At 47.9% G+C, this 22,010-nt stretch overlaps 2 protein-coding genes across 4 annotated transcripts; both read right to left on the reverse strand.

Moving 5' to 3' along the window:
* Positions 1–7,259: 7,259 nt before the first annotated feature.
* Positions 7,260–13,303, reverse strand: LOC309669509 (syntabulin-like; the record flags this gene model as incomplete). Its single annotated transcript, XM_082480211.1, has 6 exons — positions 7,260–9,008; positions 9,445–9,594; positions 10,717–10,819; positions 11,031–11,114; positions 11,483–11,575; positions 13,147–13,303. The coding sequence occupies 6 exons, from the start codon at positions 13,301–13,303 to the stop codon at positions 8,531–8,533; spliced, it is 1,065 nt and encodes a 354-aa protein (XP_082336337.1). The 3' UTR covers positions 7,260–8,530.
* On the reverse strand, positions 13,207–21,677 carry NAA20 (N-alpha-acetyltransferase 20, NatB catalytic subunit). Of its 3 annotated transcripts, XR_014268913.1 has the most exons (8): positions 21,579–21,677; positions 21,399–21,423; positions 21,202–21,292; positions 19,389–19,524; positions 18,205–18,350; positions 16,701–16,788; positions 13,638–13,809; positions 13,207–13,339 (listed from the first exon to the last, which is right to left on the reverse strand). XR_014268913.1 is itself a non-coding variant. In XM_082480193.1 (7 exons), exons 1-6 carry the CDS (start codon positions 21,629–21,631, stop codon positions 16,703–16,705), a joined length of 537 nt encoding a protein of 178 aa, XP_082336319.1. In that variant the 5' UTR covers positions 21,632–21,677; the 3' UTR covers positions 13,866–14,211; positions 16,701–16,702. The 3 variants fall into 3 exon arrangements, 2 of the variants coding, with proteins under 2 accessions (XP_082336319.1, XP_082336318.1); XM_082480193.1 differs by lacking the exons at positions 13,207–13,339; positions 13,638–13,809 and adding an exon at positions 13,866–14,211; XM_082480192.1 differs by lacking the exons at positions 13,207–13,339; positions 13,638–13,809 and having other exon boundaries at positions 16,455–16,788.
* Between the last annotated feature and the right edge of the window lie 333 nt (positions 21,678–22,010).

Here is a 22,010-nt window from a genome sequence, read left to right on the forward strand (position 1 = left end):
GCGGCAAGACTGCCAGGAACAGGGTAGGGGATCGCCCTTCTTGGGCAACAGTGAGTTGTTACATCAGTTCAGCCCGTCCTACAAAGTCACACCTGTAATTAACAGGAGCCGAACTACTAAGAATTATGCTAAAAATAATTGGGTTCCACATTGGTAGGAGGCACGATACCAAAATGAGACAGAGCTACAATTTTAGAAAGTGATGCTTTGATAAAGGTGATGTTAAACAAAAGGATCCAAAAGTAAGGCAAACAAAAATCCTTACACGAGGCATGGACTATTGGTTAAGGAAACCAGTCACAGAGACTACGCCTTGTAGTACTTATTCAGCACAGTAAGAACGAGATGGCAAAACATCCACCCCTCTCTGTCTGCCTGATGAGCTTCAAAAGACAATTAAAGATGAAATAGAAAGCATTCAAAACATAGACATTTATTCCCAGCCAAGTCAAAAGAAGCTTCAACTGCTGTAGGGTCCACCAAGAAGAAAGGAAGGCTAAATGCCTACCAAAAAGCACACAACCAAAAGGCAGTTTCAATATTTCAGAAGCAGCAAAGCTGTAGAAGAGCTGATGCCTGACTTGATCACCCCAGGAAAGATGCGCCAGGGCACAGATGTGGAGAGAAGAGATTTGCGTGTAGGACTCTGCAAAATGGGAGTTCATCAAAATTCAGGTTCATCTGTTCTGGACATGATCTCTTCCAGCAACACACAGTATTGCCATCAGAAACCCGAGACTCCAAAACACAGCTGACAGCAGAAAGCAGTAACAGTCATCAGGTGTTCCCCAGAGATACCCACTGAATCAGAAACTCTCCGTGTGACGCAGTGGAACTGGCAGATACTTCCCTCACCAAACCCAACGCCCGTGCCAAGGGACTAGGGAGCAGAAAATCAGGCCTTTCCTTTTTTAAAAATGAGACCTCAAACAAACTGCACCCTCCTGAGTTTTGTGTCTTCATTTGTTAACGGGCTGAAGCCACAAATGACAAAAAGAACTCAGATAAGGCAGACATGGTATAACAGATACCTTTGCAGGAACAACAATTTCACTAATTACCACAACTATTTCAATTTCAGTAAAGGGGAAAGTAAAAGAAGGGCCTTTCTTTTAGCAAGGTGCCGAAAATCTTTGGAAGGGTCCACTCACACCTGTAAGATGGCAAATGAACTTCAACCTTTATTAAACCAAAGCAGTGATCCCCCCCTCCCCCAAGATATGCTGTGATATAAATTAATCATACGAACAAAAGAAACGGACCTACAACCGCCTTAGAATATACTTCAAGTCTATGTGCAGTTACTACCAAAATCATAGGTAGTACAATGGGGGCAAACGGGAGAATTACAGCATTCTTATTAATATGGTCTCTGTCAGAATACTGTGTGAAGCACTTGTAAACCAAACCCTAAAATAATGGCATAAATTACAGTGGACCTGGGACTAGGGACTACTAGAATGGCAATTTCATACCAAGAGACAGGAAAGTCTTAAATGAGATGGATTAAACACAGAGCAAACTAAATTAAGCAACCACCTCATTTAACTCAAGGAATACTTCCTGGAACTGCACAGGACAGGGCAGTATCCCTTTTTCACAATGAAAAAAAAAAAAAAAAGAAGTTGTGGGTTGTTTTTTTTTTTTTTTTCCACTGACCTCCCTACACAATTAAATTAACGGTGACATAAAGAAACACAAAAGACAGCATAACTGATTTTCACCCTTTCTAGCAGGTGTCATTTTGGACGAGAATTTCCCTGACATATAGCTGCAATCAGAAAAGCAATTTTGCCATCAGCTCTAAACTAGACTTTGGATGAAGCTAAATTACTTGACAAGTAAGTTTACTGAGACAGAAAACAAAACCATACAAATGAAAGTGGGATATGCAACACTCAAGAATACTCCACTCCAAAAAACCCCACTACTGGCAGGTCACCTGTCCGTGTTTTGTTACGGATACATCAACCATCCGACAAAGCAGTGACTCAATTTCACCGTTAACTTGAGCCCTCTTGAGAGGAGACACCTTGAACAAGGGAACAGATTTTAAGTCCTGTGTTTTACTTAAACTTCTAATGAGAACGTTGTAATATTAACATTTTAGCTATCTAACGTTGCAACATAGCTTCACTGAAAAAAAAAATTAAAAACCCAATCGTCATCTCTCTTTCAGACCCTCACCGAAAACAGTGTTATGTCCAGTGTTTATGTTCCTGGGATACATTAAGAACTAAGCAGTCAGATGAAGCCTCATCTCCTACAACAAACTTACACTGGTCCTCGTTAGAGGAGACACTTATTGTTGATTGTGCATATTTGATAGAGAGCTAATGGCAGGAACAAGTTACCCATTACCTGTCTTGTGATGAATTTGTTACTGTCTTCTCCAAGGCCTCTTTGAAAGCTCACCTTGAGCGGGAGGGCAGATAATTACAAAATATTGGTTCAGGCCAAAAATCCGTACTTGTGGTGCACTAGCGTGCTTCCAGCTACCAGCTAAACAGCAGGACCCAGCAGCAGGATCGTATCAATCCGACCCATATCCTCATTCCTTTGAGTCTCCGTAGTTCAGTCCACACCATGGGCTCTTACTTCAAATTCTAAGATATCCAGAGTAGAGACTTCGCCTCTTTTTTTTTTTTTTGCTTTTAATATAATTTATTTTTTTTTTTAATAAATCAAACACTTAACCCGTGCCTTGTTGTAGCTCAGTTCAACCAAAACTGAGCAAGGAAGTAGATGCCAGTCCGCTGCTCTGCTTTCAGCTCCTCAACGCTGTGCCAGGAAAGCAGGTTACAGAAAGGTCAGCATTTAGCAAGAATGTCAACATAACAAGATTGTCATCTTGTTAAGGCAATAATCCCTACCTACTAACAGCAGAAATACTTCCCTACATGGCTCTCCCTGTGAAGGGGGGGAACCCACAATTTACAAAGGACAGTTTGAAGGTGTCAGAGTACATCCAGTGCTTGGATCCACTCTGCTGAAAGCCCACCACTGACGAGCACCATCGTCACACGGCTAATCTCAACTTCACACAGTAATTTCATCAACCGCAAAATTCACCTACGGGTGACAGAATGAATCAAATGAAAGTGGCTTTATGAAACCCCTCACAAATTTAAGATAAATCCATAGCAAGCTCACGTCTGGATGACATATAGGACTACATTACTTCCTCTTTGTCACATTAAAAGTAACCAGCTTTCATTATTATTTTTGGGCTACTTTCATGCTCCACTTTGAAGGCGCCTTTGGCAAGACCTTGCCTCAAAATGAAACAGGCAATAATCCATCCAGGAGAAAAGCACGCTGCATTTTCCCTGCACCATCCACAACCTAATCAGAAAGCACTCACCTCTCTCTCATCTAGAGAAATAAATAACACCAGCCGAGTGTATCCCGGACCCGACAGATCACCTTCTACCTCAGCTGTCACAGGCAGATTGCAAACAAACAAGTCCACTGAGGGGGGAGTTTTCTTTGAGTTGCCTCAAAAAAGTTACAAAAAAGTCACAAGCAGTGCCAAACACTGGCTACTCACAGAGCACCAAACTGAAGGCTACTGCAATGTAAGTAATGCATAATCAAGAAAGCCTTGACAAATCCAATGAAACTGAACAGGTTTCAGATGCATAGTGGTATTGCAAATGTAAATATTCACTCCATGGTTGGAGGTAACATCCTTAAAATTAACCATAAACATGAATGACTTAGCTAATTCACATGCATCAAAATCACGTACAGAGCACTGAAAAAAAAATCTGATTGATAAGATATCACAGAGTCAATATGCCAGTTAAAAACTGCGACAGAAATGGAGCTGAGCACATCAAGATAACAACTTGCAGAAAAACAAAGAAACAGAGCATAAGGCAAATAGACTTGGATAATTAAAACATCAGCATACTACACAAATACTCAAAGAAAGCCAGCAAGGTGGGGAAAACAACATAATAAACCCCTTCCAATTAAACAATTAATAATGCAGGGAGTTAGCACACTAAGAGCGCAGTAACAAGAGGATTCAGGTCCTGAAACTTTCATAACATTTAAGTGAGCTGAGATTAACCCAAAATCGCCCCAACCCAAACAAAACTTCATTCTAGGCGCATTCACTTAGAGTCAGAGGCAGCATCCGCACCAGTTTTGTGCGCCTCAAGTTGTGGAATGGCTCTAAATGTTTCCCTCCAGTCCTGCCTATCAAAACAAGACTTCTTAAACACACACGCCCACCCTGCGATAACAAAAACAGACCAGGAGGCACTCGGAAAGCACACGGTTAAAGTGATGCTTCCAAGAGGCTTCACAAAACTTCAGTTCTCCCCTCTGCTCTGCCACCAAGCAGGCGCGAGCGGCTCAGGCTCACAACCAGTGTCATCCTCCCTGACAGGCTGCCGCATCCCATCGGGCAAGAGTTCAACCGGATACACGAACAACAACATACGCTGCAGAGCAGAGAAAACGGTCAGAGTACACTATAAAGCCTCAAAAGTCAAACTTATGTTTGGCTGCTGTTGCTTTAGCTTTGCTTTTCCCCCGTTTCTGAAGATTCCACGAAAGATTCTGATCCTAACGCCACCTTTCCTGACTCCCCCAATTTGCCCTCCGACTGGTCGGCCTCACATCTGACAGAGGCACAAGCACAAAACATTGGCATTTCCACCCAAGGCAGCGACGGGAGCGGTAGCCGGGATGAACAGCCCCGCTCGCCTTCAGGCACAGCATTTAGGGTGACATTTGGGGCTGGAAACGAGAGCGCGAGTGTGCCCTCCCCTCACCACGACGCCTCCCGGCTGTGCCTGGAGGGGAGCGCACCCCCAGGCTCCCCCCCCGCGAAACGCCAAGAACCGGCTCCTGGGGCGGCTCCGCGCCTGCAGCAAGCCGGCAGAGCGCGGTGGCCCCCACCACACCGCCCAGGCGACCCCCGGGGCCCGCAGACATAGCCCAGGCCGGCGGCAGGGAGGCAAGGCCCCGCTCAGGGGGGGAAGGGGAACCGGGGGCGGCCAGACGGGGCCGGGCCAGGCGCCCAGTCCATGGGGACTGGAACAGACTGGGTCGGGGGAGCAACCTCGCTGCTCGCCACGGCAGGAGCCCCTCAGAGCCTGGGAAAGGGGGGCGGAGGGGGGGGCGTCGCTTGGCAACGGGAGCCCCCCCTCAGCTTTGTGGTTTTTTTTTTCGGGGGGGGGGGGGGGGGGGGGGCGACCCAGTTGCTTGGCAACAGAACGCACCACTGGGGGGGGGGAGAAGAGACGAGACACACACATACACCACACAGCCCCCAACCGCGGCGCTACATTTACCTTGTAGACGTCGCCGTAGGTGCCGCTGCCGATGCGCTGGATGAGCTCGAAGTCCTCCTGGGGGTTGCGCCGGGACAGGTCGCACACGCGCCCCCCGCCGCCGCCGCTCATGGTGCCGGGCGGGGGAGGCCCCGCTCGGCCGCGGACCCCCCGGGGCGGGGGCGAGGAAAGTGAGGAGCGGGGGGAGAGAACCCGACACCGGAGCCCTCACGGCCTCCCCCCCCGGCCCGCTCACGGCAACATGGCGCCGCACCTCCCCACCGCGCAGGCGCAAGGGTGGCGGCGGGGCGGGGCGGGGCCTCTTGCGCCTGCGCGGGCCGGCACCAGGGCGGAGGTGGAGGGGCGGCCTTTTCTGCGCATGCGCTGCACCGCCCCGCCGGGGGACCGCCGGCCCGCTTCCCCTGGTGGCCGGCGCCTGGTTTGCCGCCACGGATGCTCCCAGAGCCGATCCGAGGGGACGGGGCTCTGTGACAAGGAAGGAAACGCTGGGCAGCTGAGCTCTGTCCGGGAAGGCCGACGGACATCCTGCTGGGCAGCGCCGATAACCCCCTCACCTCGATGCGCCCTCCGCTGCCGTTGGAAACGGGGTCACGTCAAACGGGCATCGGTCGCTCCCCCAAGCTTAGGGGCGACTCCTCCCGCTTTCTTTGTCCCTCCTGTATTCCTCAGACGTGGCCATGGTTTGTGTCAGTCCCAGGGCGGGTGGGTTGTGGTCATAAACTGTGCCCCAAGGAAAGTGTATGAGGTGAAGTTTAAGTTGAGAGGGCCCCATCGGGCTCCAGGTGTGAGAGGCCCATGTACACAAGTCCCTTATTGGTATACTGCTGTTGCAGTCACTCCTAACCTCCAGGAGGAAGAGCTAAGCCTCAAACTTTCCAGGATGACTCTAAGAGTATAAAAAACCAGCAGTGGAGCCCGGACATCCCTCCTCCCCCCCCAAACACGAGGCTTTTACATTGTGCTTCACAGAAAAAAGAACATGCATCTTTCCAGCATGGTGCTGACAGCCTGAAGACTTGGCTTCTTCCACACTCCCTTCCTCTTTAACACCTCCCAAGCGCAGCTCTCCGGCCCCCAGCCCCTCCTGACTGCAGCCGGCATCTCTTGGGTACCGCTTCCTTGCGGGCGTCCCACGTCAACCTGTCTGTTCTGGGATGCCTTTCGCTGGTTGCTCCCCGTTCAGCTGAGCGAGCCCAGCTGCGCCCTCCCAGGTACCCAGCACCCTGGCTTAAGGAGGGGCACCCACACAGGTTGAGACCCTCTGCGCTGCGTGCATTGTTTATCTGTACGCAGCTGCACGGCCCGAGACTGCCTTTTATAGCAGCCACCTCCGTGGCGTCACGCCGCGGAGCCAGTGACAGCTCACGCTGGCATTTGATCTGCAAAGAATGCAGAAGGCAAAAATGCCTGGTTTAGGGAAACGATGCCCCAGGGCAGCGATGGCCGCAGTGGCAAGATAGGGCACATCTCCCTGGCATTTGCCAGATGGTGGCCCTTTGGGGATACTGAGCCATGGTGCAGCGTGTGGCAACTGGTTTCCAGCCAGACCCCTGCATGGCTTTTTCTGTTGTTCCCCCCCTTCCCTCTTACGAAAAATAAAGCCTGTGTGAGGTCCAGCCCCTCTCCCCCCTCCTTTGCAAGTGCCACGGCTCAGCCAGCGGCCACCGACCCAGCTTTGGGGTTAGCCCTGCTCTGAGCAGATGACAAGACTAAAGACCTCCAGCGGTCCCTTCCCACCTAAACCCTACTGTGATTCTATGCCAGCCTTTCCAGAACTAGCTGGAGATGTTTTTTGGGCCATCCTGGGATCAATGCTTGCAGCACAATTTTACCCGCAAGTGGAAGGACACATTACCTACAGTCCTTCTCAAAACACGCAGAAATAACAGCTTCTGACCACAGACAAAGAAATCTATTACTTGTTCAGTATTAGAAAAACTTGACATCAAAGTACCCTCCATTACCCTAGAAGCCATTGCTAATCACACCTTTTAAGCAAGAAATAAAGCTACGTATATTCTTATAAAAAAGAAGTAATGTTTCTTACCGTTCTAGTAAGAAATAAATATCGCAAGGTAAAAAAATACGCATACTTCGTCACCCACGCACGGGAAAAGCACTTGGCTTTTGTCTGTCATGAATTTCATATAGGACTAATTTAGATTCAAGCTTTGAGGCCCAGAATAAGATCATAAAATTATTACCTACTCCCCAGACTAGCTCATGAACTGAGAGCAAACAGATTCCCTCTGGCAGGAGAAGGGCATCCTCATTTAAAATGCTCCTACTGTAAAACATCAACAATTCAACGCTGCGCTTAACGAGACCCCACTATTACTCATTTGGTACATTTAAGTTACAAGCAACATTTTATCTGGATTTGTCCTTGCTGTGTTCCCATTAGACACAAAAAAATCTCTCACATGGTATGTAGCCTTCGTGGTATTCCCACCTTTACCATTAAGACAGAGAACTACCGCCCAGGCGACCCTGCTCAGGCGGGGGGGGGCTGGACTAGATGATCTCCAGAGGTCCCTTCCAACCCCGACCGTTCTGTGACTATGTGATTCTGTGCACGCCAGCCATGGAGAAGGCCTTCCCTGCTTCCCCCAGCCCACCAGGATGCATTCTACAAACCAAGAGAAGAGCCTTGCCTCGCCTCACCCTTCTGCCTGTGCTCTACAGAGAGTGCGTTGCCCGAGTACAGGCAGGAGCGCCCCCCTCCTCTCTGGGTCTGTTGTACTGAGGAGCAGTGGGTGCTCTAAGTACAGAGACATCTCTCGGGTCTACAGGCAGCCTAGGTTCCACGTACAGGCAGAAGAGCCCCGTGCTGCCTGTGTGCGCCAAGGCGTTGCCCCGCAGAGAGAAAAGCCGCACCTCCCCTGTTGGTGTGCTTCTATGGGCAGCAGGTGCCTGACGTGCAGCGAGACACCCACCCCCGGCCCCAGCCTCCCCAGATCTCCTGGGCGGGTGGGCGGGCGGGTGGGTGGAATCAGTGTTTTGTCTGGGCATCAATTAAGCCCACGTAATAGTCTGTGTTTCTTTTAATAACACTGAGTGCTTTTAAAAACAACTACAACCACTTTATAACTACTTCGGAACCAGTAACGCACATGCTTTCTTTTAACCTGTCAACAGCCACATTTACCTACAGGTATTGACAACTCTCCCTTGGACGCCTAATTCCAATTTAATTTATCACTTACAAAAATGTTTCTAATTTATTGTATAGTCTGGCTGGCCTGTTTCAGCATCACGGTGCCAATTTTCTCCTTCTCCTGGGAAGGAATTAGTTTTCCGTCCGGAACATTTTCAAGCACCTCTGGCTTCACAGCAGAGCAGGAGGGAGCTGGATCGCTCAGCTCAGAGGTTGTGGTGGTCAAACTCTCTTCACCCTCCCACTCCCAGGCGTACTCCGGGCCCTGCTCCTCTCTCACAGAGGGGAGCCAGCAAACGTTCTGCGCCAGCAAACGTTTCAGTCGCTTGTTTACGCTTCTTATGACCATGCCGTACTCCTGAATCTTTTTGTCTCTCTCAGCCAATCTGTTTTCCAGGCTTTCATTCATCCGCTGGAGTTGTTTAACTTCCTTTCTTGCTTCCCAGAAGGCCAGCTCCGTCTCCATATGAATACACTCTTCTTCAAGCCACTCGTCCTTCGTCCGTCCCAGCTGAGCTTTGAGGCCTTCTGTTTGTGCTTCCCTGTAGCAAAATAAAAGCGTTCTCACACTTCTGCTGACTGCTCAGTTAAAGCCGCAACGTGAGGGTCCACCACAACTGAGGGCTCTGCTTGCAGGTACAAACTCTCCCATGGAAAAAAGGTCTCAATGCTAAACCGGACCGGTAAGAAGTTAAATATAAAAATATTGAAAATACTAAATAAATAATAAATAACTTTCACTAGGAAAGTTCAAAAAAGGGAAAAGAGAGCGCCATATTCCTGACCCAACTGCACGACATATTCCCTGAGCACACTATGAAACCTGAAATACCTGAAAACAACCAAATCGGGCTGATCGTATCTCCGATTTCTTAGTGAAAACTTCAAGTGGTCAAAAAATGAGGAAAACCATTCAGATTCCCACTCCTAAATGCCCCTGAAGAAGCCTTTCTAACGGATTTCTGAAGAGAAATATACCTTTCTTTAAGTTTGCTCTCAGATTCCTTCAGCTTTCTTTTCAAATGCTCTATCAGAAAGTCTTTCTGCTGCAGAGGAGTCAAACACTGCTCCAGATTTTGTGGCTTAACGCTGGAATTGCCACCAAAAGAACAGTATCTCCCCGATTCCCTGAAAATTAAAAAAACACCAAACCATCACATATCATCACTCCCACAGTTCTTCAGTCCTGGCAAAAAGACAAAGGTGCCATACAAAGCTTGACTCCTTTGGGAGGCGCTCCTCAGCGTCCACGCAAGGGACTCCCCCTGGCAAATCCAAGGCCTTGAGCAAACGGCTGATCTGCGGCCAGAGTGCAAAGTTTACTAGAGGGGCGCTTGGTTTCAGCGCTTAAGTAATGTTTCTTTTCCGTACGCTCAAGACACGCATAGGAAGCTGCTCATTAAGCATCATTCTGCCCATCTCTGTACGCTGGGGCACACTGTGACCTCGGAGAGGTCTGTGGGACTTAAGCACACGGCTGTCCCGCTGCCGGTCCCAGCTTCCCTGCCAGCTCTTCCACAACGGGCGGGAAACCGGTCCCGTCAATTTGAACTCTTCCCACCTACTCCAAAAACTGGAACCAGCAGGGATTGCGTGGGCAGGGCGTAACACGCGCTGCTCCATCCAAGCTGTCTGCGCTTCCACTTCACAGGTGATAGAGAGAAATCTTACAGAAACCCTTCATGGAAGGTTCGTTTAGAGAGATGACTACGACAATTTCTTTTCTTCGCATCTAGTTTTAGTTAGATAAAGGTTGGGCAAGGGTGCTTAAGAAAAAAGCGTCCAAGGCAGCATAGTCTACATCTTCCTACAAAAATTAGGGTGACGATCTGGAACGGTACATGCCAAGCTGACAGTTTGTTCCGAAGAGAAAGCAGCAGTAAGACCAGAAGGTGAAGGTTAACCGGTTAGAAGTACCGCTGTTCGCTAACATACACCCAGTCGTCATCTCCTCCACTCCAGTCTGTGCCTTTTGCTGTCCTTCCTGACTGTATCTCCCATACTTGTTATGAAGAAACAACAAAATATACCAGTCGGCTGACCAGGCATATTGACAATTTTTGTTCTCTAAATACAGCGTGGTTTTTTACTTTCTTATGTCACGGTTGTCATCAGCGGAAGTGCTGCCCAAGAGCACAGCGTTAGCCAAATTGTTTTACAACTCACAATACCGATACTGTCTGTATTAGCTGCAAGACGTTACATAGAAATCCATCAGTTGCACTGTTCAGGAAAAATTGCTTAGCTTACTTGTGGGAAAAAGAAGATTTTTGGCTTCCAGCAGCAGACACGTGGACTTCAGGCACTGAAATACTGCCCGAGTGGCTTGGAGACCTAAACTCGGCTTTGTTCCCTGGAAAGGAAAAGGGAAGAGTGAAAACGTGGTGGAAATACATCTGTTCCCGCAGCAGAAGGGAACAGGCTGGGCAACTTACCGTCCTATTCAAACAAAAAGGCTCTTTCGAGCAGAGACGGAAGGATGCTACTTTGCTATGCCCACCTCGTGAGAAACATTGAGACCGGAGGCTCAAGAGATACAGACAGTTGGATAAATGATACTCGACCTGCACGTGACAGTTCTATAAAATGTATGTGCAAATCCACCGACGGACAAGTCTCTCTGATAATGAGGAAGCCTGCAGTGTCCCCTCAGGAGCTTCTTCATGTACCTGGCAGTGCTATTTGGTCTGCTTGAAGGGGAACGGATAGGCTGCTCAGAAGTACTTTCAGGAGCTGGAAAACCTCGTCTTTGGCACGTGACCATGTAACGGCAAGGCAGGATTCCAGCTGTGATGTGTGTTATTTCAGGACAAATGACTTGAAATAAGAACTGGTGCTTGCTGGGAGTCGTGCATAGTAAAATGTAGCTGGAGTAGGTGCAGACTACTTGACCTCACACCTATTTTCAATCAAATACTTCAGTCAAGACCCCGAAGCGCAGGTGGCCTGTGCCGCTGGCCCAGAGCCGAGCAGTTCATCATTTAGGACAGACGGAATTCAGGCTTTCGCCTTTTACTTGCCCATTCCTCCTTTGTAACTTGACGACTTCTTTTTCGGATCCTCCGCTTCCTCCGTGACGTCTGGGTGCTTCCTGCAGCCCGAGAGTCTTCTGAACAAACGGAGACACGTCTTGAGAGGCCACAGCCCAACTGCTAATTGCCTACGCCTCCACTAAGCAACATCAACAATCATTTCTTAGAAGGGGGCGGATCATTAAGTTTGTGACACAGAATGGAAAGATTATTTTTCTCGGCCACTTAGATTTAACGGGAACTTGCAGATTTGGGTTCAAAAATACCAAACGCTTGAAAGCTGAAACCCTCTTCGTAGCTGCTACTTTGCTTATTCTCGTTCAAAAGAAATACTTGGTTATTTTAACATGTTTTCTGCATCAAGTCAACTGAATTTTTTTACGTTCAAACTTTAAATCTAAACTCTCTGTAAAACCAAACTAAAAAAGTAGCGTTGTGCTAGTAGTTTTTATCTAACTTTAAGCACCTTTTGCTTATTTATATCCTGATAATATTCCAATATTGCCTCTCAGAAGTTATAGAGCAACTTTTTCACCACAGTGCCATTTAGCCAGCTTACGTCCTAAAAGTACTTCGTTCCCGCTGACTAATGAAACTCACGGTGCTAAACGAGACAGAGAATCTCCCTGTACAATGCTGGGCGCCCAGGGCAGCGGTCCTCAGAAACAGCACAAAGAATGCCTAAGCTCATCGGGGAGGAAGAGAAGAGTGAAAGGCATCTAACTAGACCTACGTGAAGATCCAAGCGTGATCTTCACACACAAACTTCCTTCCCCAACTGAACGGCTAAGACTGACTTTCCGTTAAACAAAAAGAAAAAAGAAAACCCAAACAAACAAAGAGAAAAGGGACAGAGACTGTGCTTGGCTCCAATATGGGCCAGCAGGACGGAGAGTTGTCCGAGACCCGTTGAGGAACACAGAAGGCTGGATGGGATTCATCTGACTAAGCGTGGATGGCTCTAAGGTGTCAACACTGGCCCCGTTTCTGGGCAATGCAGAGTTAGTCAGTATAACCCGTGACTTCAAGACACTGTTTGCTATGGTAAATACTTATTTCGTCAGAAAGACTGCGCACCGGATTCACCAATTTTAATCATGACATCTCCTTTCAAACAAAAGTGGACCCTAGTCCACTTGTGCAGTCGGAGACAATTACAGCTACAGTACAGATACACAACTGAGGTGAGATGAATTACAGTCCACCTCTGCTCTCTCCCATTTGGCTCAAGACCATGAATTTACCTCTCCCTTGCCTCCAAAACAGCTCCCATAACCCCCAGAAGAGGAGAAGTGGCAGATTCACCTGTTAGAGGTCTTCTACTTCCTATGGGACCGGTCACCGGAGCAGAGAACGAGAGCCAGTGCCCAGCCACAGCCCACAGCTCCTGGAGGTCCTCCGAGGAGACCCATAGACTCAAATCTCACCTCTTCTGAACCACAACTACCCAGGGGCAGAGGAGCTCCCAGGGGAGCGACTGGCTCGGCCAGGTCTGTTGACCCAACTGGGAGGGACTGTTCCAGAACTGCCAAGGAGACCCAAACATTCCGAGGCGGGTGGGGCAGGGCGGGGCTATGCAAGTGATGGACCCCCCAACAGCCACCCCCACCCCACTACCTCACAGCACCCACCGTTACAACACACCAACCCTTCGCAGGGTGACGCCCCTCCGTGCTCAACTCTAGGACGCAAGCTTTGAGGATGGCACGGGCCTGAACCCGGACACGGTTCCTGGAGGTTCCTCGCTCCTGGAGGCTGGGATGGGCATGTTTGTCTCCCTGCGATGCACACCCCCATCCTGCCATACCCACAGAGATCGAGCCTTGACCAGCAGATCCCATCTGTGAAATACGCAGCAGGGCTCAGCGCATACAGAATTATTGTACGGAAACATTCTCATTTAAAAAAAAATCAGCAGTAGCTATTTTGCATAGGCCCAAGATGAAAGGTAGAGAGAAAGACGAAAAGCAAAAGCAGATGAGACCAAGCAATAGGGTCAAAACCCGCCACAACTCTATCTGTTAGACTCTGTGTTAGAGAAGATCTCAGAAACATCATTCCAAATAGAATGATGAAGTCCACATAGAAGAAACGGAGGTAAGCGAGATGAAATAAATAAAATAAAATAAAAGTTGCTACCATTGGAACTGAATGTCAGGACGGTTACGTTGCCTGCTATCAGATGTGGGACAGTCACAAAGCATTCACCCCGTGTGCTTACATCGGGGAAAGATGAGATACGCTCAAGTGCTTCCTCAGGGAAGCCGGGCTTTTGCTCTTCCTCTTTTCACTTGCAAGCTGCTCTGGAACCCTGAGGCAATTCCCGATTCACACTTATCAATAAACACGGACACATCAGGAGATTGCTCATTATGAAATCAAACCCTTTACGGAAGCACAAAAGAAACAATGATACGGACAACTTATGGTCATAGGCAAGATGCTCCAACATTTGTTATCGATTACTTCACTCGGTCCATCCGCAGAACATTTTTTTTGTTCTACAAACAGTTATTTAAACTAATTTCAGTATTCTTACACATGTGACAACAGCAACCTATTTAACTCCCTGACTACTCCCAGGAACAGAAGAGTGCTTCTTCCCATCTTCACTGCACGAGTAAGGTTATGACTGACCGCAGGATGGGAGCATGGTGTGGACTCCGGGCTCTGCTACAGTCCCACAACATAAGTGAAGCCCTGACGTTACAGTCTACAAGGAACATGGGAAAAAAAGTAAAGAACAGGGACAGAAAAATACATAAAAGTAAACACAGGAACAAAAAAATTCATCACCATTGCTGAAGGTATTTAGAAGATGTGTAGATGTGGCTCCTGGGGACGCGGTTTAGTGGTGGACTTGGCAACGTTAGGTTTATGGTTGGACTCAATGATCTTAAGACTCTTTTCCAACATTGGGTACAGAACAGATAGGAAAGCATTAAGAAATAAAGACAGGGGGACAGATAGAGGGATACACAGAAAGAGACACTAGAAAGCAGCAGGATACAGGAAACACAGGAAAGAATTTAAAAATAGGGACAGGGAGAAAGACATAGGCAGAAAGAAATTTAACAAAAGCAATTCACACAGGTGAGAATTAAAAAATAAGGTCAGGGATCTGATGAGAGAGACATATATGTATAAAGACAGAAAATTTTAAAATCGACAGGGTAAAGTAAAGAGCAAGAAGAAATAACAACATAGGAAAAGGGAGCCAGGCAGAGGGAGGCATAGAAAGAACGTTTGAAAAGCAATGGGGTACATAACAGAGGGAGGTATTATAAAATAGGGTCAGGGATCCTGATAGGGGGATACACAGAAATGAATTTTAAAAAGTACTGGGGTACAAGGCAGTGGAAAAACTAAAAAACAGGGAGAGGGGGACAGTTAGAGAGACACAGTACAATTTTAAAAGGCAACAGGGGACTGGGCAGAGTTGGCAGAAGAACAAGGTTTGGTGAGCCATACAGGTTGGTGGGCGGGCAGGGAAGGAGACGAGGAAGGGGACAGGCAGACATCTGGAGAAGGGTGGCAGAGGTAGGCCATGATGCAGAGGAGGGGATGAGTGACTGACCGCAGCTCCTGGTGCGGGCAGGAGACCTTCACCACCCCAACTCTTCTCTCTTCGCCTCTGCCCCTTCCTCCTCCGCAGTGCCGCCTGCCTGACCCTCACCCGCTCAGTAGCACTTGATGCTCCTCATCCACAAGGCCTCCTCGATTTATGGCAGCCCACACACATAGCCAACGAAAGGGCTCGCCCACCTCACCGGTGGTCCTGGCCCTCACGCCCCTGCACCAGCCACCCCATCCAGCACACCCCCATGCTGCTCTGGGTCCGCAAAAACCTACGTGCCCCAAACCAATACGGTGTTGCCTGCCTTGTTCAGTGACCGCTCCACCCTGCCCTTGGCTCATACTGGCCCCTCCATGGCCACCCTGGGCAGGGCAGCGCCAGCCCCTCCACCGGCAGCCAGCCCTGGACAGGGAGAGGCCATCGCCATCAGCTGATGGGGAAGGGGATAGGGATGGGCAGCAGACAGAACACGAGAGCAACATGAGACAGGACACCGGACAGAAAGTGAGAGGAAAAAAGGGACGGAAAGCTGGATATAAGGATGGAAGAAAAACGGGAACATAAACCAGTATTTATTACACAGTGTGGCTAATTAAACTGTGAACAATCTACCAGCTTGAACAGAACTGCTTACGGTGGCAGCTTATGCTGTATCTCGTCTAAGTTAGCACCTGTTTCTTGGCAGGGTATGCAGGACTATAAAACTCATGATAAAACACGGAAGGAGAAAAGTGCTTACAGACATAAGCCAAATGGATTCTGTGCACAAGATTCAGTATTACTTAGTCTTAATCCTAGCTCGTACGGTCAGTTAATACTCTGATCTCTGAATTTCATTTCCACAAATTCCATGCTCCTCCAAAAAAAAAAAAAAAATTGCATTATCTCAGTGTCAGATATAGAGTTGTTTGTAACTGATGCGAACATAGTGAGAGACTTCTCTTTTGCAGGTTCTTTTGAAATCCTACATCGACCTTAAAATTGAGCAAGAGGACTGTAAGAAAACAAGAAATGTTTACCGCAGACTACTTCAGCAGACGCAACACGTTAAGGTGCGTGTCCAGACTCAGAACACAGAACTGGGCTTGAATCTGGTCCACGGTAGAGAAAAAGCCTTGACTGCTTTGGTTTTCTGGCTTTTTCAAATCAACAGTGAACCTAAGTTCAGTCCTGTGCCTGTGCCACAGAGGGTAAAGACATTCCTACATTAGGTATAACAGCTTTATCTTCTATGCAAGTATTAATACATTGCCTTCCCCTGCTGTGTTTCTTGGGCATTGTACAGTATTTTCACTGGTCATGAGTAAATGCTTTTGAAGATTTTTTACTATTACTGATTTCAGGTATTTTGGGTTTGAAAGAAAACCAGGAAAATACGATACAGGAGGTAATTAATTTTAATAGTCTCTGAATTTCCAATATTTGAAGGGAAAAATAATAGGGTAAGCGCAGAAGTATGCAGCCATTACCAACAGAAGCAGCGTTCGTAAACTTCTCAATATTGCTTTTTTGGTATTTCATGGGGAAAAACATTGAGCCTAGGACTTCTCGTCCGTAAATTCTTGGTGGCCGGGGGGAGAAGGAACCTGACACTCCTAGTAAGTTGCCTGAGAATCACAGCTTACAGTTACTCTATGTCTTCTGGTCTCACAGGGTGAGGCAGTGGTATAATTGATTTCTTCTCCGTATCTCTGGAAAGAGCTTTTCTCATATCTGTGGCAAAAGAAAAAAAAAGTTTATTATAATAAAGACAGTCATTGCACAAAACCATATTAAGTGAATTCTCTATTACAATATGATAATTTTTAAACAAGATTTTATAGAATCATTGAGTATCTCAAGTTGGAAGGGACCCATCAGGATCATGAAGTCCAACTTCCTGCTCCTCACAAGACTAACTAAAACAGAACCATATGACTTAAGAGCATCGTTCAGATGCTCCTTGAACTCTGAAGGGTTTGGTGCCATGACTGCTTCCCTGGGCAGCCCGTTGCAGTGACCGAGCACCCTCCCAGTGAAGAACCTTTTCCTAATGTCCAATCTGAATGTCCCCTGATGCAGCTTCATTCCATTTCCTGGGGTCCTATTGCTGGTCACCAGAGAGAGGAGATCAGCACCTCCACCTCCGCTGCCAACCCTGAGGAATTTCTAGACCATGATGAGGTCACCCCTCAGCCTTTTCTTCTCCCAGATGAACAAACCAAGTGACCTCAGCCACTCCTCATAAGTCTTGCCCTTGAGCCCCATCACCATCTTGGTCGCCCTCCTCTGGACACACTCTTAATAATTTGATGTCCTTAATGTTGTTCAGCAGCAACATTATCAAGTGGAATATAACACCGCATGAAATTCAACTGAATGGAGAGGAACTGGCAGGCTAAAGGGACAAATACGTGATTTAAGGCATCTGCATCAATGGTAGATGGTTATCTGTAGCCCCTGTATTTCATAGTACTCCGGCACATCAAAGGAACAGTGCAAGAACAGAAAAGATACACGGCTTGGCCACGTAACCCTTTGGGGAAGATACTTAAAAGAAAGAAGATCTAGAAAGAGGAAGCAGCTGGTACTTCAGTTTCGTTCAGAGAATTAACATTAACATACTTGAATTTCCATGTCCTTCCCTTTTAAATTGAAAATTCCACCCAATTCTATGCCACTATTGACCACTGACACTTGTAAATTCGTAGTCAGACATGTAGGAAAAACAAAGTTTCAAGTCCCAGTTATGGGAAGAAATGAGGAAAGCACGGCCATTCTTCCCCCCAATAACATCAGCAAAAAACCCAGCCACTAGGCGTGAGCATTCCTCCGAAAGAAAAATTAGATAAGAAACCGCATTTTAATTTTCACCTTGCCTACAGGATAAATGTCTTTGTATTTATTTTATTCTTGTTTTGTAGTTTATTTTGCCACAGATGTTACAAAATATGCAAACTACAAGATTAAGTTTTGTAACGGATGTAATCTTCAGTAGTATAAGCTATCCAAAGGAGCATACAAAATCCCTTTCATCAACGACTATCTGAACTTGTTTTATATAAAAACCCCCCACCTTCCTACAAACAAGGCCAGCAACCCTCAACAGGAGGGTATTTCCATTCAACTTGAGGCAGAACAAGTACTTACCATAAGCATCTTCATCTGGCTCTCCACTGCTAGCAGAGTAGTACTCCAATACTGTCCGGTACACACTGTAGCCTAGTTGTTTATACATATTTACCGCAACCTGATTTGATACTCTCACAAAGAGATCAACGAAAAATCCACCCTTTCTTTGAAGAAATAACAAACAAAAACAAACAAAAAAACCACCACAGTAAGGAATAGTAGGTGAATATATTTCTAAATAATAGCCGATAACTTGCAATTGGACCAAGCGCAGACCTGATCTTGTGGTACACTAAGCAAATATCTTTCACACTAATAACAGATGCGCTCCTTTACTAAGGGACAAATCCAGTATAGGCACAAATTTCATTTTATGTTTGTCACACGACCATTCTTCTACACCAGCCAGTGGGTTCAGAATTATGAACAGAAAGAACAGGACAAGCTAAACACCCACACAAGCCTCATATCCATAAGAAATTATTTTTTTTTAAAAAATAATCCACATTTTAGATTGCATTGCCTTAGGGACCGCCTCCTTCAAAGTGCATGGCAGGAGGGAGGAGGGGGAAGAAATCAGTCACAAAATTCAGTTGCCTAACAGAAGACAGTCCTTCTCACAAGGCACATTTTTTAACGCATCGTACTATTTTCCGATTTACCAGCTACAATGGGGTTACCCTACCAGCATGAGTTGGGGACATTTCCCTGTAGGTCCATTTGATGCCAAATTACATTTTCTGCAGGTACAAGTAACAAAGCACGAGATGGAAAGTAAGCTAAGATACCATCTGCTGTACAAACTTTGTTCAAGATTGTGCCTGAGGTAATCGCACAAAGCCCACGATAACTGAACAAGTACGTTGGAGACCCTTCAGGAAATAGTGTTGACTTTCTGCGAAGCTCTTTTCCACTCAAGAAAAGGACCTTTCTTACAGTACCTCTGTTGGAATTCAGGCTACTTCCTACTCATTCTGGCAAGTTACCTTTCAGAGAAACACTGAGATTTTAAACCGTGAAGCAACATTCATAATTCTTGTTCTCTGACTACAGGGAATTTCAGCGAATCAGAACACAACTTAAAGCAAAATTTTGGGTCTGTTTCATGCAGGTTTCATGCAGGTCAAATATCTAAGCCAGAGACAGGTGTATGTAGAAAGATTACTTTAAGAGGTAAATTTAAAGATAAGCACAGTACTCACTTTTCTGAAATTTCTTCCAGTAGTTCCATCAACTTAGCAGCCAAACCCAGCCGTCGAAATTCTGGCGCAACAGAGAGAGCAGTAACATGCCCATGCCATTCTTCCCTAGCCACAGAGCCTTCCGCTTTGCCCATTACTGTGAACATACAGAGCATCAGCACAGTAGCACCTCTGGAATAATGCACCACCCACAGCTATACACCTTTACAAAAGAATCAAGCACTGTATAAACAAACATCGCAATGACTGCAGTAAAGGCTAAAACGGGGATGTCTACATTATTGCGCTGTGATTCAGCAACCACTGAAAACGTCATTTCACTCAAGCATTACGGTAGTTTCTTGACTAGTGTAAAAAAAATATTTTTGCAAATTCATTGTTTGAGGCATGACTTTGAAATGCCAATTTTAAGCAATTCTTGTGAGTCTTCCACTGAGCAGAATTCAGGATCTGACTAAAATAATGGAGGAATGGAGGGCTAGAAGCCCCAAACTAACTCACCAGCCTGGCAACTATCGGACACTTGTGGTGACTCTGGGGGAATAGAGCCTGGGAAGCTTTGCCAATCTGGCAATAGAAAGCTAAGGCCCTGCAAACAAGGTATGTTTAATAAAAAAAAAAAAAAAAAAAAAGAGAGGGGGAATGTTGTTTTGAGGGGGCTTCTTTATAGTTCCTTTCCTTTCTACCAGTGCCAAGCCAGTGTTAGCTCGCTGATGAATATTCACACTTCCACACTGTACTCTTATAAACATCAGTCACTGCTAATAAGCTACTGATGTGGTGGGTACGGAGACACTTTATTGCCCAGATCCCTGCAAAGACCCTTATTCTGCTCCCCCACCCCACCCCCCAAAAAGAAAGAAAAAAAAAAAAAAAAAAAGGGAAAGAATAACAAACCAACAGCTCTACTTGGAATGATTCCTAAGAAACATGAATATTCCACAGCCAATAAGCAACTGACATCCAGACCCAGAGCTGTCCCTTATGGGACAATGCAAAACCCAACCCCAGCCATTTTAGTTACTGATGACTGACAGTTGAGTGCAAGGACTTAATTCCAGGATTAGAGAAACGCTGGCATGCATGCCTTCGCCTGTATAAAACCTGGGTGGATGTTACCACACTCAAGACTCCTTGCCATGCTAGGTACAACAAACCGAAAACTATTGCTATGGGTCCTACCTAATACCCTTAGACATTTATGAAACGGGAAGATGGTATGTAATGCTCCTCTTGATAGAATCACAGAATGGTTTAGGTTAGAAGGGACCTTAAAGATCATCTCGTTCCACCCCCCTGCCCTGGGCGGAGACACCTCCCCCCAGCCCCGGTTGCTCCCAGCCCCGTCCAACCCGGCCTTGAACACCTCCAGGGATGGGGCAGCCACAGCTTCTCGGGGCGACCTGCGCCAGAGGCTCACCCCCCTCACAAAAAATAATTTATTCCTAATATCTAATCTAAATCACCCCTCTTCCCCTTTGAATCCATTCCCCCCCGTCCTATCACTACATGCCCGAGTAAAAAGTCCCTCCCCAGCTCTCCTGTAGGCCCCCTTCAGGGACTGGAAGGCTGCTATACGGTCTCCCCGGAGCCTTCTCTTCTCCAGGCTGAACAGCCCCAACTCTCCCAGCCTCTCCTCACAGCAGAGGCGCCCCAGCCCTCTGACCACCTCTGTGGCCCTCCTCTGGACCTGTTGCATGTTTGGCAAACGTGAAGAACACAGAAAGCTTCTGCTTTATATTTCCCCCTCCCCAAGAGGTGCCCCGCAGCGAGCCGGCAAGGCTGGGGAAGCACGGCGCCCCTCCGCACTCACTGTAACCCATCAGCTCCCCGCCGGGCGCCTCGGCGACGATGAAGTACTCGGGCCAGTGTGCCAGGTACTGCAGGTAGAAGGGGATCCCGTACTGGGGGGGGGCGCTGGGTTAAGGAACAAACTGCCGCCTCAGGGCCGCCACCGCCGCCCGCCCCTACGCCCCGCGCCTCCTCCCTCCCCGGCGGCGGGAAGGATACGGTCTCCGTCAGCGGGTCCAGGTTGCTGTGGGAGGGGGAGAGGAAGGCTCACCACGGGCCCGGGCCCCACCGACCGGCGGCGGAGGCGGCGGCTTAGGGAAGGGGGAGCCGCGTTGCCTGCGCCCCCGGGCCGGGGGAGGCGGGGGGGAAGGGGGAGAGGGGAAGGCGGCCGGCACTCACATGTTGTTGAAGCGGAAAAGGTCGTCGCAGGTGAAGGCGCGGAGCGTCGTCATGATGCCGCCACCGCTGGCCCTGGCGCCGGCCACGCCGCCCCGGAAGTACTCCCGTCGCCCAGGGTCACTTCCGGCACGGCGAGACGGAAGCGGAAGCAGAGAGGTCATCACCTCCCTTCCCGCGGCGGAGCAGGCGCAGCGGGCTGGCGGGGCCGCAGCGCCCTCCGGCGGCCGGGAGGAGGTTGTGCAGCGGCCCGGGACAGCCCCGCGGCAACCACCGGGAGGCGCCGCCCCGCACAGCTCCCGGGAACTCTCTAACAATCAGCATTTCACGAAAAAACATACAGCCTTGTCTCTGCTCTGTCTCTTTCCCTTACCCCCCCCCCCCCCCCGGCCTGTATTTTAATTTTTTTAATTAATTTATTATTTTTTTTTTTTT

This window comes from Vanellus vanellus (assembly GCF_965231255.1).
Source record: "Vanellus vanellus genome assembly, chromosome: 3".
Taxonomy (NCBI): Eukaryota; Metazoa; Chordata; class Aves; order Charadriiformes; family Charadriidae; genus Vanellus; species Vanellus vanellus.

What these genes read in the sequence shown, in the direction of transcription:
- NAA20 (XM_082480193.1), bottom strand. Translation starts at nt 21,631, where the DNA reads ATGACGACGCTCCGCGCCTTCACCTGCGACGACCTTTTCCGCTTCAAC. An exon ending in TGGACCCGCTGACGGAGACC is followed by an intron (nt 21,293 to 21,398) that starts GTATCCTTCCCG and finishes GCCCCCCCCCAG; the next exon opens with TACGGGATCCCCTTCTACCT. An exon ending in CGGGGAGCTGATGGGTTACA is followed by an intron (nt 19,525 to 21,201) that starts GTGAGTGCGGAG and finishes GTATGTTCACAG; the next exon opens with TAATGGGCAAAGCGGAAGGC.